Raw genomic sequence first — 18,488 nt, forward strand, 5'->3', positions numbered from 1 at the left:
TAGATCCCACTGTATGTTGTCATTAAACAGTTGGTTTTAAAATACATATTGGATTCACCGCGGAGCAGGTGATGCCTTACCTGGATCGCCGTTTGAAGCTCTGGAGTGTTGGGCCTGCTGCTTCAACATCATGAAGCTGTGGTTTGCGGAGCTCCCAGCCTCGGGCAACGCTGATTTCAACATCGTGGAGCCCTGCGATCCCTTTGCCGAGGGCCGCCAGCGTGAATCTCCACCAAGAACAGCCTGTGGACTTCGGGAGCCGCGGTCTCCGGTAGGAAGTGGCCGATTCGGAAGTCCCATAGTTGGGAAATATTTCTTAAAGAATTGTTCCTTATTGACAATTATATTGCAAAACCTGAATCAAATCTGCTTGAAAAAGACTAACATAACTAAACAAACAGGTTCACTTCTTAATAAACAACTCACAAAGCAGTTTGGTAGACCAATTCAAAACTTTACTAATTATCGGCCGATGGAAGTGGCAAGGAAAACAAACCCCAGCCAAGTGAGCAACACAGACACTTGGCTGTCCTCTCTCCACTTCCCTGAACACAGAATTACATGGTGTTATATACTGTTGAGGCGGTTGATGTCCTGCCGGCAGTTTAAAATAAAATGGTCTAAGGCCAGAAGATGGCCATGACGGGGGGTCCAAGAGGAGGGCGTTCGTTGGAGACCGGGAAAGGGATCATCAATGGGGGCGAGGACTCCTTCCCATGGAAGAACGGTATGAGGCGGAGGCGACGGAAGAAGGGCTCCAAATCGCGCGGGCGCGGAACTCATTGAGGTGGGTATGGAGGGGAACAAAGGTGAGGCCTCTGCTGCGGACAAACCGTTCGGCATCTGAGGGGGGGAGGTGAGGGGGGATGGTGAACACAGGGCTGGGATGGGGGTTGGGGCTGGAGGAAGGCAGGTGAGTGGACTGAGGCCAAGGCGATGTCTGGTGGGGGGGTGGTGGGTGGTCAGGGGGTAGGGGGGTATGAGGACTGTAGTGTGGGTGGGGATGAGCTGAGGTCACATGGTTTGAGGGGAATGGGGAAGACCCAGTGGAACAGCCACAGAGGTTACCAGAGTTGGGGGGACTAGCATTAGGACCCAGCGCAGTCAAACCCGGGGGAGTGGGAATCTGCAGCGTGGAAACCAAAGATACAAGAGGGCCTCCTCTAGTATCTTTTGTGGAAACTTCAGGCCCGGTGCTGAATCCAGGCTGCAGGTAAGGTGACGGTCGACGTGCAAAGCGTGGGAGGTCCCGTTGGTCGGTGGGATGGCGAGGTTTGATGGGTCTGGTGCGGCAGCAAGGTGGGTCGGCCCCCAGTGCGGCGGTGAGGTGGGTCGGCCAGGTGCGGCGGCGAATTGGGTAGGCCCCCAGTGCGGTGGTGAGGTGGGTAGGCCCCCAGGTGCGGCGGCGAGGTTCGGCGGGGGAAAAGGGGTAAATAAACAACATACCTTTTGCTTTGTCCTGCACTTCCAATGATCCAAGGATCTTTGGAGCAAATTCCTCTCCACAACGAATATATACCTCACCTGCATTTTAATCCCTCCCCCCCCCCGCCCCCCCACAATCGCAAGCACAGTGCCACCGATGGTGGGTTTTATAACAATGCCACTATCGCACAGCGCCACTGATGGTAGGTTTTGTAACAACGCCACTATCTCAAAAGTTTTATACACCTTGGTGGAGCGAGCAGAGGCCCCCCTAGATCTCGAGGCCCTAAGCTTAAGCTTGTCTAGCTGATACGTAAATCCGGCTCTGGTCATGGTGAGTGACAGGGGAAGAGACTAATCCGCACGGCGCTGAATGGCAAGAGAAGAGATCGATCTGCGCACGCGCGGTTTTTAAGATTTTTTTAACCCTCACTAACTTTTACAAAATTCAACCGATCAGAACGAAACTTGGTGCAATCGCAGCGTAGGAGAACGGTGAGTGAACTGGTGAAAAATCGTAGCGCTATCGCAAACTGCTTTTGCGCAAATAGAAAGACCGCACAAACCGGAAGATAACAAGATCAGAATTTTAGCTATGTATAGATATAGATAGATAGATAAACATATTTTTAAATATGTGAATATTTAGTTCACAATCCACTAAGAACATGTTAGGTCTCTATTACTGTTTCTCTGCATAAAATACTCATGCTTATACTTCATTCTACATCTTTGAAAATGATCTAGATCATTGGTTTTCTTTTATTACTCTTAATTCTAACATTTAATAACTGAAGCACAACCATATAAAATGTTTCTATAATTTGTGTTAATATTGCACCTTAATGTTTGAGGTTGAAAACAACCAGTTTACATGTTGTTTAACCAATAAATCCTTATCATAATTAAAATATTCTTCATGTTTATCTGTTGGTGATGAACACATAAATTGCAACTCCCTCTATTCTGTACTTTGTACTGTAATGATTATTTACCAGTTTAATTAAATATTATGAGCTGTGATTGGCTGGTGCACAGCTATACCCCTCAAATGAAGGTAAGATTAAAAAGAGTGAGCTATTGGCCTGCATCAGGAGATCTTGTCACAGTGTCGAATTTTGAAGTCGAATTGCTTGCTGTACAGGAATGAAGATAGACTTACACAGTCACATCTTGCCTAAGGAATGGCCAAATCTGAAGCAGGTAACACTCGAGCTGTATTGTTTTCTGTTTTAAACATTGAACAACCAGGCAAATAAATTCCTGAAGGAACAGATGTATAAATGCGTAAAGAAAATAAAACAATAACAAGTACCTCAATGAAACCTAATATGAAGTTAAACACTTAGCAGACTTGAAATAACTGGTGATAAAGCATAGGCAAGAATGGAAAAGGCCATTCTAGGTTTAAAGAAATCATCCAAAATAATAAAGATTTGTTCAAAGCCAATAACAGTGAGACTATAAAACAGAATTCTAAAGTGTTGACATGAGTTGAATGTGCCACAGACAAGTAACCAGTTTTAAAATGTTCTTATCAAATTCTATCTTTGCTTCCTTGTCCTTTTGGTTGTAAATGCATATGTTGTTTCTGTTTCTAAATTGTACTTTGCACTTTAATCATTGATTTGCAGTTAGTGAAAGTTTACTTGTGCTCTCATCGGTTTCTATGCTGCAGTACTGAAACATGAAAATACTGTGATGCAGTCACATTTCCACGTTATCTGAGAAAAGGTACATTTATTATTGCTCGTGAAATTTAGAATAATGTTGAATCCACGAGAGAGTGGAAAACAACTGTCGAGGAAGGCTGAAATGCACTCATGTTGAAAGCTCCTGAAACATCATGTTGATAGCAATGAATAACTTCAAACACAAAAACAGAGAATGCTGAAGCATTCAGTTGAACCGGCAGCATGAGTGGAGAAAGGAACATAATCAACACTTATGTCAAGGACCTTTCTCATTAATGTCAAAGTGAAAAGAAAGGCTTGTTTAAATTGCAAAGTGGAAGGAACAAAGGGAATGTTTGTAGAGAGTGCACACCAATAGTGTCAAAGCAGCAATTACTTTAATTGAATTGAATCCTTTATTTGTCATTCAGACCTTTCGGTCTGAACGAAATGCTGTTGCCTGCAGCCATACATGTAATAATAACAAAACACAATAAACACAAATTAACATCCACCACAGTGAGTTCACCAAACACCTCCTCACTGTGATGGAGGCAAAAGTCTTAGAGTTACTGTCTCTTCCCTCCTCTTCTCCCTCTGCGCCGAGGCGATACCCCACCGGGCGATGGCATCAGTCCCGCGGTTCAAGCTCCGCGGCCCGGGGGTGGTCGAAGCTACCCGCAGCTGTTGCAACGGGTGCTCCGGAAAACAGGCACCAGCCTGTGACCTGCGAGCTCCCGACATTGTCCTCCACTGGCCCGCGGCCGAGCCCCGGATCCAGGTCGCCGCCGCCAGAACGCCGCCTCAGCCGCCGTAGCACCGTCTCCGCCCCGCACCAGGCCACCCACAAGGCAGCGTCTCAGCCCCGCACCGGGCTACCCCCACGAGAGCACCTTCCAGCCGGGAGCCGGTCCGCCCACACGGCAGTGTCTCAGCTCCGCGCCGTCCGCCCCCACCGGAGCGCCGAGTCGTGCCGCTACCCGGACGTCGCCACAGCTCGAAGACGGCCAGCCTCGCGTTGGTGAGTCCTGGCTGGCTCTACCTCCGGACCCTCGAGGTCGGTCGCAGGTTGGAGGCCGCCAGCTCCGCCATTAGGCCTCAGCGCAGACGGGGGAAGAGAAGGGGGATACGACAAAAAGTCGCATTCCCCCGAAGGGAGAGACAGAAAGCTCTGTTACACCCTCCCCCCACACACATAACACCACCTAATAACCAAAAAAATTACTAAACTAGACAAAAAAAACAACACAAAAAGTAAAAACAGACAGACTGCAGGCGAGCTGCAGCTGTATCACAGCGCCGCCACTTCCGGAATGTTCACTTCCGAAAAACACTGCAGTTGGAACAAAGTGATAGAAGAACAAATTTAAAGATAACAAATCAAAGCAAAAGTACACAGTCACATCTGTGTGATCAATAAAGGATTGCATTCAGATCCTACCTCACACTTTTAGTTTTCCCTCAAAGACAGCAAACATAGCATTAAGGTATTAATTCATTGGAGATAAAGAACTTAACAAAATAGGCACTCGATATTTGTATGAGATCAAAAGCTACTTTCAAGAATTAGATTACAAAGTCTGCCGATGTGCATTTTTGCTAACTAGCTCTGCTGTTGTTCACATTATCAACGATGCCTGCTATTAGCACACTTCAATGCAAAATAATGATGACATAAGAATGCCACTGCTGCAGGACATTACAATTTTTTCACTTAACTATCCACAAGAGGAAAACAAAAATCATTAATTTTACTGAACATCATTTGGATAAAAGTTTCATTATCACAGAATATCTTCACATTTTCAATTTTCTCAGAACAGGAATATTAACCTTTTGACATCACACTTAAGTTCTCTGGTCATCTCTCTTATTGGTGTAAATGGAGGATATTATAATGGTAGTTCAGTCACGGCACCACCCAAAAATAAGGGAAGGAAGCACATCCCAGTTTTAGATACGGGCGTAATTTTTTTCCATCACACAAACTTGACAGGAAACTGGCTGGCCACTTCCTATATCCAGCCCATGAGTTTTGGTGCATTGCAGATAGATAAAAGAAACACTTGGATAATATATTAAAAAAACAGTTGTGTAAACACTGATCACCGGAAAATATTACTGTTTATATTTTAACTTATTATATATAAATTAAGAATTCATAATCCTATTGTTTAACTGGTTTATCCATTTTGCTCCACAGCTTTAATACCTTGCATTTTATCTTAAAGGCACACTATAAGTTGGCAGGGAAGAATTGCAAGAATGTTAAATTTCATGTTAAAATGCAAAGCATGACATTCATTGAAAAATATCAGCATTCTCCCAAGTAGGAAATGCTGAAAATTCAGAAGCAGAAAGCTTCTGTGGCAAAATAAATTAAGTTGAGCACTTTTGTTTTATTTCAAGAAAGAGAATGAGAGTTGAGAGGAGCAGTGAAATTCTAGCAAAGCTGGAGGTGGGGAGGGCCAATTGATTTTAACAAAAGGGCTTTATTAGCGCAGTCAGGCCATGAATTTGGTTTGTTAACTAGCCATTCACTTGCAAAAGTCCCATCCACAGCTTGATTTCTGCACTGTGATTTCAAAGGGATGGAAATGCCATAGGTTTAATGACTTGGATATATTTGACTCACCTTCTTCAAACTGACCCTATTTTGTCAATGGTGAAAGAGATCAAGTTAAATCAAGAGTCATTGTCACAGAGTCACAGAAGTGGCACCAGCAATGACTGCCTCGCCAACACTCTGTCTGTCCTTCTTTTGAGTTTTAATAGTATGTGTTAAATGTATGTTTTTAGTGTTCTTTAGCTTGTTTTATCTGGGGGGGCGGGGGGTTTGGGGGAAACATTTTCTAATCTCTTCAGCAGCGGGTGCAGCGTGAACTTTTCCATCGCAGAGCGGGGGCGAGCCAGCCGGGGGTCGCCAGAGAGGAGTGTTCCGATCGCTGGCTTGGTGACTTTGGCATCATGGGGCTGTGGTTAGGGAAGCTTCTAGCTGCGGGCATGGCGTGGACTTACCATCCAGAGCCTGGGATCCCTTGCCGGGGTTCGCCAGAGAAGAGCTCTGACCGCCGACCTACGGCCTATAACATCCTGAAGCCGTGGTCTCCGGTAGGAAAGTGCCGATTCTGGCACTCCAAACTGCGGAGTGTATTCGACCGTCCCGACGTCGGAGTTTAGATCAACCCGACGAGAGGGCCTGTACATCTGACGGCTGTAGCGGCGACAACGGAGGCTTCATGGCCGCAACCACAGATGAACAAAGGAGGAGGACTGACTGAACTTTGTTGCCTTCCACCACAGTGAAGAATGCTGTGGTGGATGCTTATGTTAAATTCTATTGTGTATTGTGTGGGTTTTTTCAAGTGTATCGCTGCATGGCAAATTCATTTCACTGCACCTTCGTTGGTGCATGTGACAAATAAATTTGACTTTGACTTTGACTTTTTGACTTTGAAATACATACCACCCTCTCCATAAAAAAATATAACCCTGCCTCTTGAGTCTTTTTTAAATCCCCACTCATCTTAAAACCTATGCCCTCTGGTTTTAGGCAGCCCTACCTTGGGAAAAGGATACTGGGCCTTATGTATTCCCCACATGATTGTATCTACTTTTATAAGGACACCCCACAGACTCATAGGCTTTAAAGGAAGAAAAGGGTCCTCGTTTATCCAGCCTGCCTTAACAACTGAAACAATCCAGACCCAGTAACATCCTGGTAAATCCTTTTGCCACCCATTTTAGTTGAATGAAGTTTGTTCTAGAACAGGATAACCAGAACAGCACACAGTAATCCAAATGTGACCTTACCACTATATTGTACATGATGTCCCCACAGTCTGAAGCAAAGTCCAGACCTGAAACATCGCCTATCCATGTTCTCCAAGGATGCTACCTGACCCATTGAGCATTTTGTGTCTTTCCTATTGCACTCAATACTTGGAGATGACTATAATTTCACATCAATGATGTTTCATTTTCTTTGCTCTAATACTGTACCTGACACACCCTAAGTATTAAGCTTAACATACCCGGAGGTTCTAGTGCACCCAAATGGGCATGTCTGTCCTCGCATTGTCCAATGAAGTATCCTGATCTTCTGCAGGCTTCCCAGGTCATAGGCTCACAGATGCAGCTTGGTTAAAGATTTTGGGGTAATGCAAGACCTCTTTTAATATTGAAGCAAGATTCCTGTTGAGACGATAATTCTAATGTTTCCAAACAAAGCAGCAATTACAGTTCAATAACAATCAGTGAATTTAGAGCATTTTGGGGCATTATGAAATTTTAATGAAACCATATAATTAAAAGTGATTTCTATCTGTATGTAACCAGACTTTCTCTTTTGCCAGAGATATGGATATGAAGGTTGGATCCAACTTCACCATCACTGCAAGGTATAGTTATTCTAATTCTAAGAGTGATGGATGATTGATTGCAGGAATTCTGATATGAGATATAAAATTGCAGCTTTGCTCCATTTTTTTAATCTCCTTGATTGTATTGGAAGTATTTTTGGTTGTGTTTTCTTGTTTAATTGTGTTTTCTTTTGTTATTTACTCTGTTGCTCTTCTTGATCCTGCTGTCCAAAGGCAATCATCTGTTTTTTGCAAGAAGTCCCGTTAGAATCTTGTCTACAGATCCCTCTGCAATCTCATTCATACAGTTTCATCACCAGCCCAGATTGGAGATTAAGCCAAAAAAGACATTGGTACAATGTACATTTTGAATATCCATAGGACAGGATAGACTCGGCTTGTATTCGCTAGAATTTAGAAGATTGAGGGGGGATCTTATAGAAACTTACAAAATTCTTAAGGGGTTGGACAGGCTAAATGCAGGAAGATTGTTCCCGATGTTGGGGAAGTCCAGAACAAGGGGTCACAGTTTAAGGATAAGGGTGAAATCTTTTAGGACCGAGATGAGAAAAACATTTTTCACACAGAGAGTGGTGAATCTCTGCCACAGGAGGTAGTTGAGGCCAGTTCATTGGCTATATTTAAGAGGGAATTAGATGTGGCCCTTGTGGCTAAAGGGATCAGGGGGTATGGAGAGAAGGCAGGTACAGGATACTGAGTTGGATGATCGGCCATGATCATATTGAATGGCGGTGCAGGCTCGAAGGGCCGCATGGCCTACTCCTGCACCTATTTTCTATGTTTCTATGTTTCTAAGACAGTCAGGTACACATACATAAACATTTAATTGCATAAACCTGAAAGAAAAAGAGTCTTGCAGTTTTTTTTTCTTCTGGAGAGAAACACAGTAACTACCCTTTTCAGGTAATTTTGCATCACACTGGAAATTGGATTTAGGTTTAGATTTATTATTGTCACGTTCTGGCCAGAATCACTGATACACCCCTATCCCCTGTCTCCATCAAGGGTGTGGATGTGCAGTTTACCAAGGAGTACAAGTGCCTTGGAATTTACCTGGCCAGTAAACTGGACTGGTCCAGGAATGCTGAGGCACTCAGTATGAGAAGGGACAGAGCCGTCTGTACTCTCTGAGGAGGCTCCGCTCTTTCAATGTCTGCAGTAAGATGCTGCAGATGTTCTGTCAATTGCTGGTGGCCAGTGCCGTCTTCTTCGCAGTCATGTGCTGGGGCAGCAGGGCAAAGGCCGCGGACGCCAACAGAATTAACGGGCTCACCAGGAAGGCTGGCTCTGTCCTGGGGATGGAGTTGGATTCACTGGAGATGGTCTTGGAGGGGAGGGTTCTCCTCAAACTACAGAGCATATTGGACAATTACAGGTCACCCCCTCCATGACACACTGGTCAACCTGAGGAGCACCTTTGGCAACAGACTGGCTCCATCAAGATGCAGCACAGAACTACGAAGGATATCCTTTTTCCATGTGGCTATCAAACTTTACAACTCCTTCCCTTTCTAACGTGGGGTAGACTGACTCCCCCCCCCCCCCCCTCCACTCCCCCCCCCCCCCCAATATTTGCACATCCCCAATTCTGGACTTTCCACTCGTCACTTTAATTTCATGTTTCATCTATCTTGTTGTGTTGTATGACTATTGGCAGACCAATTTTCATCCTGAGATAAATAAAGACTATCATATCGTAATGTATCAAATGTCCATGAGATGTCAAAAGACTCCACATGAACACAGAATAGGATCAAAATGCTTCAACGACATCTCTTAACCAATCACAACAAAAGATTTTCAAATCTCCTCTGGGAATGATTGAAGTTTGGAAAGGGGAGACAACAGTCGCTGGCACCCAGCAAGAATACCCATCCATTGTACCCTTTTGAGTGCTCAGGATTTCTAAGTCACAATAGCTCGACTACTAATTGCCTAAATTCAACATGCCATCACAATATAACAATACAGACTCTTACATTAAAATGTGCTGTTTACAAAAAGGGAGAAGCAAAAATGATGAAAGATGGTAACGTCTTCAGAGTCATACAAGAAAACTGCTGGGATCCACAAGTACGAATTCAAGATATGGATCAGTCAGGTAAGTAGGTCTCATTTTCTGGCCGTTTCACCATGTGTCAATCTGGATGACAATTAGAGGTGGAACCATCATGCCGTGCTGGTATTTATTATGAAAAATATTTGAAAGGCTGATGAATTGGGGATGACTGTGAAGTGACATACTATGAAAGACAGATTTCCAGTTCAATAACCACTACAAATTTATAGTCTTACCAGCCTGTTCCTACTGTAAAATATAGATTTGCTTTGAATCTCTAGAATACAATTTTTGAACCTATCAAACATTGAATAAGTTTATAATTTGGTCTGTTAGCAAGTGCATTGTGAAGGTGGGCTAGAGAGGAATGTAATGGTCGGGTTGTAGAATAGGTGTCGTGTTACTGGTGTCTGGTAGTAAATGGATGGTGCATTGTTTAGAGAAGATCTATTCATGATGTTCCAGCCATCGCAAATGTGCGGCATGTATAGAAGTTCACGTAACATTTGTCGTCTTCTAATTTTTGTATATCAATAAGGGGTTAGTTCAGCTCAGACGGTTCCTTGAAATGTTTTGATCATTAGTTAATCTTGTCTGAAGCTGTAATCCTGAGACAAGTAAGGAAAAATTAGTCAACTTCTATTCCAAATTTTTACATTGTCACCCCAATCAATCATCCGTGCATGAACATGTTGGAGGGGGGGGACAGCAAGGTGAGCTCTGCAATGGCTGACATAGAAACATAGAAAATAGGTGCTGGAGTAGGCCATTCGGCCCTTCGAGCCAGCACAGCCATTCAATGTGATAATGCCTGATCATCCAAAATCAGTACCCCGTTCCTGCTTTCTCCCCATATCCCTCGATTCTGTTAGCCCTGAGAGCTATATCTAACTCTCTCTTGAATATATCCAATGAATTGGCCTCCACTGCCTTCAGTGGCAGAGAATTCCACAGATCCACAACTCTCTGGGTGAAAATGTTTTTCCTCTTCTCAGCCCTAAATGTCCTACCCCTTATTCTTAAACTGTGACCCCTGGTTCTGGACTCCCCCAACATCGGGACCATTTTTCCTGCATCTAGCCTGTCCAAACCCTTAAGATTGTTATATGTTTCTATAAGATCCCCTCTCATTCTTCTAAATTCCAGTGAATATAAGCCCAGTATTAGGATCGAATATGGTCCTAGCACTCCAAGCTTTGGCAAGGAAGCAATATATTGCCAGAAAAACAGAAAATGCTCGAAACACTCAGCAGGTTAATCACTGTCTGTGGAAAGATAAATAGAGTTCATGTTTTAGGCTAAAGACCTTTTGTCTAGAGTGTGCAAGCCTTATTCCTAGTCATTCAATTGCAGCACTGCAGGAATTACAATTTAACAAAATAACATTTTCCGAGTGAACTTAAACAATGTTAAAAACGTTATTGCATTGTTAAAAATTGCCTTATAACCATATAACCATATAACAATTACAGCCTTGTAAAGTATTGATTTATGCTCCCAGCATACCAGTGTATTCTTAAACGGACTTTAATTTTATTTTTGTACAGTTAAAAAATGGCACTCCAAAAAAAATTTATGCAAACATAGTTCCGTTTCAAAGGCCTTTTATTGTCACGTGTACCAATTAAGGTACAGTGACATTCGTATTACCATACAGCCATATTAAAAAAAAGCAACAAGATGCACAGCTACATAAAAGTTAGTTCAAGTTCACATTTATTGTCACATGCACCAATTACGTTATAGTGAAATTTGAGTTACCATGCAGCCATACAATCAAAAAGAACACAATACATAATAGAATTTAACATAAACAACCACCACAGTGGAATCAACATTCTTCACTGTGATGGAAGGCAATAACGTTCAGTCAATCTTCCCCCTTTGTTCACCCATAGTCGCCGCTATGGATGGCCCGATGTACAGGTCCTTGTTAGCATAACAGCCCAAGTTAACATAAACATCCATCACAGCGGATTCCCCACATCCCTCACTATGATGGAAGGCAATAAAGTCTAATCTTCCCTCATTTTCACCCGCGGTCGGAGCAGTCGAACCATCCGTAGGGGCGATCGACGCTCCCGCAGCCGGCGGTTGAAGCCCCGTGTCGGAGCGGTTGAAGCTCCTGCGTCGGGGCGGTTGAAGCTCCTGCGGCTCGGAGCTCCCGAAGGCGGTCTCTAACCAGAGACCGCGAGCTCCACGATGTTAAAGTCCGCAGGCTCCCGCAGTTGGAGTTCAGAGGTCGATCCCTGGCAAAGGGATCGTGAGCTCCGCAATGTTAAAGTTCTGCAGGCTCCCGCACTTGGAGCTCCCGAAGTCGGTCTCCTGCAGAGGCCACCAGCCTCTTGATGTAAGGCCGCAGTACGGATGGATATACGATACGGGAAAGAATCGCATCTCCGTCGAGGTAAGAGATTAAAAGAAGTTTCCCCAACCCCCACATAAAACAAGCTAAAGAACCCCAAAAAGATACATTTAACACATACTAAAGAAACAATTGAGAAGGAAGGGACAGACAGACTTTTGGCCAGGCCACCCAGTGCTGAAGACCTTCCAAGGTTTTAAAAGGTGCCTAATTTGTAAGTTACAAATCTAGTGGAATTAGAATGACATATATCAGCATGAATCATCTCATCACTGACACAAAATGCTGTCAGAATAAAACTGGTTTCTTCATGTAGTTCCCTTTAAGCTAATATAAATGTTTGGCTCTTTACATCGGCAGCTCTGTTAGATTGTTGTGTTAATAATAGTTATGATTTAAACATCTTGGCACGATAAATGAATTTAGCTGAAAATATTTAGATCTGTTAGCATGGGCAGAGTGTTCAAATAACGAGCAATTTCATAAAATGGAGTAATAATGAACTAAATGTGGGAACATAGTGTAAAACTGAAATGAAAAGGACAAACATTTTTACTTGTAAAACATTTAATTTTACAGGTGTAACTTTGCAGGTTCTTTCTACTGTTCCTGTTATGTTCAATTACTGGGTAAGTTTGTACACCGGAAGGATGTGAGTACCAGGTTATGTAGATTAAGGGCTTTTGTTATTATAAATTAATTTATCAAAAAATAGACCTTTTTCTTGCTTGTCAATCTAGCAATTTCTCTGGATCTTAGTCATCATTACATCATTAAATCTTGACACATGGAAATAAATGTGTAACAAACATAAAATGTTAGGCCACTCATAATGATAAGACCTGTTTGGAGCCTGGGAAAAAGTTAGGAAAAATGCATTCTGCACAAAATTACTGGTGTACTCAATGATAAATTATACAATATGAAATAGAATAAAATCACTTCCAGCAGGGTGGCATGAATCAGAAATTATTGCATGACTCAATGCTGATATATAACAAAAATCCCACAAACAGTCCTTTATTTTCTTTGACATTCATTACTTTTGTTTGGTCTCCTCTTTAATAATTTGCTTGACTTAATTTCCGTTCACTTTGTTTTCCTTTCTCAACTCTGTTTCCTGTACTTTCTTCTTTCATTTCGTTCTGCATTTCAGTCTCCTTTTCTAATTCATTTTTTAAGAATACAGACGTAAGTTGGAATCTTGTGACTAAAAATATGAGGCACAAGCAGAAAGTAGGAAGAGTGATAAAATGCTTGCATTGTGGTTGTGGTTTGAAAGCGTACAGATAGCTCTCATCAGCAGACAAATAAGGAATGTTTTGGCACAATAGAAACATAGAAAAATATAGTAGGTGCAGGAATAGACCATTCGACTGATCATCTAAAATCAGTATCCTGTTCCTGCTTTTTCCGCCTATTCCTTTTCCTTTAGCCCTAAGAGCTAAATCTAACTCTCTCTTGAAAACATCCTCTGACTCTGAAATAAGATTAGATTTATGCAAGTAATGTTAGAGAACTGCCTCATATAATTTATATTTTAACAAAATATAATCAAAATAGCAGCAGGAAACTAACTTTTTCTAAAGGAGAATAATGAAAGATTGAGGGATTTCAGAAGGGATTTATGGCGGTTGGAGCCTGGAGGAGAAGAAATGAGGGCTGACCAGAATCAGATTGCTTTTGTCTCACAACCAGGTAACATAGCATTTGCATAGCATTTTAAGCTACTCTTTAAAACTAAAGATATTTGTGTGCACAACTAAAACTATTAGGTCTTGCCAGTACACTTACACTTCATTAATTCATAAGTGATAGGAGCAGAATTAGGCCATTTTGCCCATCAAGTCTACTCCGCCATTCAATCATTGCTGATCTATTCTTAACCCCATTCCCCTGCCCTCTCCCCATAATCCCTGACATCAGTATTTATCAAAGATCTATATATCTCTACCATAAAAATATCCATTGTCTTGGCTGCCACAGCCTTCTGTGGTTATGGATTCCACAGATTCACCACCCTCTGAATAAATAAATTCCTCCTCATTTCCTTCCTAAAGGAGCGTCCTTTAATTCTGAGGCTATGACCTCTGGTTCTAGACTCTCCCACTAGTGCAGAGGTTCCTTGGTATGTTGGCTTCAGTACAAGATGATTTTAGTGTAGAGAAAGGGACTTCAGAAGATCAGGACCACCATCTCATTACTGTGTGGAATGTTGGTCTCTTTATCTGAGGAAGGCTTTTCTTGTTATGTAGGGAGTATAGCAAAAGCTCACCAGAATGATTCTTGGGTTGGCGGGACCGATATATGAAGAGGTTGCTAAGATTAGATTCATCAGATTTTACAAGAATGAAACAGGAGCTCATTGAAATTTCTGAATTCCTAATGGGACTTGGCAGACTGAATAGAGAAAAATGTACCAAAACTAAGGCTGCAGCCTTTGGATTCAGATTATATTGTTTTGGACATAGATGATCGAAATTTCTTTCCCAAGAGAATGTTAAATGTGTGGAAGCCTCTACTGCAGATCAATATTCAATGGTACTTTATTGTCATATATACTGAGGTACAGTGAAATTCATTTTTGTATACAGTTAAATCCAAGTATCACTATGCATAAGCACTTGGATACATCTTAGATAAGCAGGTATATGGCAGTACACTGAGACAGTATACGGAGTCGCCAGATTTGGCGCCATTTTCAAATTGCAGTTGTTGTAAGCATAGAGTTCAAATGTAGAGAAGCGCAGAACGTAGTAAATACAAAAATATTAAATATACTCAAGAAGGAATGCGCTATAATACTAATGTCTGAACAGATTGAGGAATATGGGGAGGAAGGTGAAATGGGGTACTGCATTTTGATGCTCCGACCTTGGCATCATGGGCTGTGGTCTGCGGAGCTTCTAGCCGCGGGCGGGGCATGGACTTACCATCCTGGGAAGTCTGGGAATCCTTGCCAGGGATCGCCAGAGAAGAGCTCCGACCGCTGGCCTGCGGCCTATAACATCCTGAAGCCGTGGTCTCCGGTAGAAAAGTGCCGATTTCGGACTGTCCCGACATCGGAGTTTTGATCATCCCGACGAGTGGGCCTGTGTATCCGGCCGTCCATAGCGGCGACTACGGAGGATTTATGGCCCCCACCACGGGTGAACAAAGGAGGAGGACTGGCTGAACTTTGTTGCCTACCACCACAGTGAAGAATGCTGTGGTGGATTTTTGTGTTAAATCTTATTGTGTATTGTGTGTTCTTTTTAAGTGTATCGCTGCTGGCAAATTAATTTCACTGCATCCTCAGGTGCATGTGACAAATAAAATTGACTATGACTTTGACTTTGATGGTCAGCCAGATTGCATTGAATGGCAGAGATGTCTCAAAGGACTGAATGACCTACTCTTGCTTTTAATTTACTACGTTTCTATGTTTTCCCTTTTTACGTCTGATGAAACCACCCTGCCTAACTTACCTCAATTGCTCTTTTCAGCAGAAAAGGAGCTCCACTTTTTTCTGATAGTTATATCACATTTAATTAAAAATAAATCAAAACTGTATTTCAGTTTCACCAAGCTGTGCAGCTTACTGAACTATTGTTTGTTGGTGCCAAATAAAGCGTAATTCTAGGTTTTGTGAAGTAATTTTAAGTTTAGCAAATGAAAGGTTGGGTAATTTGAACACTAACAATCATAATTTACAACACACTATATTTAGTTACATACTTTGGAATAATACAGAGATCAGCATAGGCCTTACTAAGGATGACAAGCTCAATTATGAAAAGTTCCCTTTTTTATGAAGCAGGTTCAAAAGCCTGTTCTTGGATATGCATCAACCCTTTTTGACTTAATTTATCTTTCACAGAGAATATTTCAACAGAACTATGAAAATACTTTTTCACAGAAAACTGTAATTGTATGTTGACGGTTACTCTGTTGTTTTTGTCAGGCTAAACCCAAGGACACGTTGGACCTGTGCCATATTTTGAATGATGACCTTGCAGCCACTGTACATAAACACTCAAAGAGATTCATTGGTCTTGGTACGGTGCCAATGCAAGACCCAGAACTGGCTGTCCAGGAAATGTATCGCTGCGTAAAAGAGTTAGGATTTCCTGGAATCCAAATTGGCTCTCATATAAATGATTGGGATCTGAACTCTCATGAACTTTACCCAGTGTATGCAGTAAGCATTTATTTATTTTAAACTGTATTTTGTCGTTGAGGGAATGGTCCCTACAAATGCTGAAAGGGGGAAATGTATCTGGCAGGGTCATCGTAATGGGATTCAAAACACTTGTATTGGATGGAGGTTATGGGAAAGCATTGGGCATTGGCCCCTAATACAAACTTCACTTACTGCTACCAATGGAAGTCCTGGGGGTTGGGATAGGTTTGGCAGGAGAAGTGTCGGGATGAAGAGGAAGGAACAATGAGGGCTAGAAAGCGCGAGGATCGGAATTGGAGCAGTAAGCAAAATAAATCACCAGGAGAGGGGGGGACAGCCTGTTAATTGGTTTGGGGCTGATGTTATGTTTTATGGGGAAACTCAGACTTTGGATGATAACGGACAGATAACTTTGGACTGGAACCCTTCTTCAGACTCCATCGTACTGCCTAATCCGCTGTTCCACCAGCAGTTTGTTCTCTGCTCTTGATTCCAATATCTGCAGACACTTATGCAGTCAGGTGAAAGGTTGGAGATTAAAACCCTCCCTGGCGGCTTTGCAAATTGTTGCATCAAGGGCCTACACCAACTGGGGTCAGGACCTTGGGGGAACTAGAGGATTGGGATGGGCCCTCAGATATCAGGGTCATTGAGGGGTCAGAATCACCTGGAAGTCCAAGGATTGGGAGGCATCAAGTATAGGATTTGGGGAATTGAGGAGTTAGTATAGTGGATGGTGGAGAATTTGGAATGATTTAGTGAGAGAAAGGTCCCGTTGGATCAAAGGATATTGGAATTCAATCTGGCACTTTAGAATTTAAACAGAGTGCCCAATGATGGAAACTCCAAACATAATTTAATCCAATTTCTGTGGTAATACATCAAAGGAGCATTGTTTGGGAAACCATGTGCAGAGATTGAAAGGACACTCTTTCGAAGCATTTAAGATTCTGAGAAACCTTGATGGGGTGGATGTGAAGAAGATGTTTCCTCTTGTGGGAGAATCAAGAGTCAACAATCACTTTTAAATATAAGGAATCATCCGTTTAAGACAGATGACATTATTTTTTCTTTCTGAGAGTTTTGTTTTTGGTAATTTTTCACAATGGGCAGTGGAAGAAGAGTCTTTATTTTTAATTATCAAAAATATCGCTAGATTCCTGATCAGCAAGGAGGTAAAAGGTTAAAGGTTATGGCAATCACGGTGGTGCAGCAGTAGAGTTGATGCCTTACAGCGTATGTAGCGCCTGAGACCCGGGTACGATCCCGACTATGGGTGCTGTGCTGTCTGTACAGAGTTTGTACGTACTCCCCGTGACCAGCGTGGGTTTTCTTCGAGATCCTCAGTTTCCTCCCACACTCCAAAGCCATACAGGTTTGTAGGTTAATTGGCTTGATAAATGTAAAAATTGGCCCTAGTGGGGATCGCTGGTTGGCGCTGACCCGGTGAGCCGAAGGGCCTGTTTCCTTGCTGTATCTCTAAGCTAAGCTAAGTTATGACCGGTGGTTGGGAATGCAGAGTTGAGGTTACAATCAGATAAGCAAAAATCTTATTAAATAGTGCCAGAGCATAGGATCAGAATAGTCTCAAAAGGTGAAATCACTCATGAACTCAGAAGAGGAATTCAATGTGATAGCCCAGGCAAGAAATGCCTCGTGTCTTGGCAAGTTAGCCAGAAAACCTGTGCACAATATCAAGAGACAAAGGCAAGTCCCGCATCTATCTTGCACAAGATTTTAAATATTAATATTCTCCAGAGATGTTGCCTGACCCGTTGAGTTACTCCAGCACTTAGTGTCCTTTTGTAAGCCAACATCTGAAGTTTCTTGCGTGTACACTCTACCGCTGAATGTCAGCAGTTTTCCGCCAATCATGCTACAACCAATGGGATATCCCCTCGTAGCATCAGAAAAGACAAACACCTCCAGAAATTAAGCACTAAGGCAATAAATTGGATGATTGGTTGATTCTTTTCCATGAGTATGTATACATTTTGTTTGAAATGTTGATTTGTGACATTTGTTTAATATTACATCAAAGTAAAGGTTTTATTGTCCTATCCTCTCCATTCCTTCCCATTCTACTAATCTTTTGTTATTTACAGAATAACACAGCGATGGGATTTCCCATCAATGATGGCAAAGTACAGCAACATCATTATTTGCAAACTAACGATCAATTTTATGTATTATTACTTGCAATTTCAATACTGATTGATGACAACATTTCTCATTGGTTCACTTTAAGGCTGCAGAAAAGTTAAGCTGTGCCATATTTGTGCACCCTTGGGACATGAAGATGGATGGGAGGATGTCAAAATATTGGCTTCCATGGCTCGTAGGTTAGTACCAACACAGAGATCTTCACAGAAACGTCAGCATATTACACTGAAGCATGAGGATGAAGTCTGCAATCCTCTAT

General features: G+C 42.4%; 1 protein-coding gene across 2 annotated transcripts in view; it reads left to right on the plus strand.

The window, feature by feature from the left end:
- The first annotated feature begins 2,457 nt into the window (after positions 1-2,457).
- Positions 2,458-18,488, plus strand: part of acmsd (aminocarboxymuconate semialdehyde decarboxylase) — a 34,349-nt gene continuing 18,318 nt past the window's right edge. For both annotated transcript variants that reach the window (XM_033024657.1, XM_033024659.1), the window contains exons 1-6: positions 2,458-2,628; positions 7,454-7,498; positions 9,485-9,581; positions 12,484-12,533; positions 15,848-16,084; positions 18,315-18,408. In XM_033024657.1, the coding sequence (XP_032880548.1) occupies positions 2,572-2,628; positions 7,454-7,498; positions 9,485-9,581; positions 12,484-12,533; positions 15,848-16,084; positions 18,315-18,408 (580 nt within the window). In that variant the 5' untranslated portion in view covers positions 2,458-2,571. The remainder of the gene's footprint in view (positions 2,629-7,453; positions 7,499-9,484; positions 9,582-12,483; positions 12,534-15,847; positions 16,085-18,314; positions 18,409-18,488) is intronic.

The sequence above is a fragment of the Amblyraja radiata genome, chromosome 7 (genome assembly GCF_010909765.2).
Source record: "Amblyraja radiata isolate CabotCenter1 chromosome 7, sAmbRad1.1.pri, whole genome shotgun sequence".
Classification (NCBI taxonomy): Eukaryota; Metazoa; Chordata; class Chondrichthyes; order Rajiformes; family Rajidae; genus Amblyraja; species Amblyraja radiata.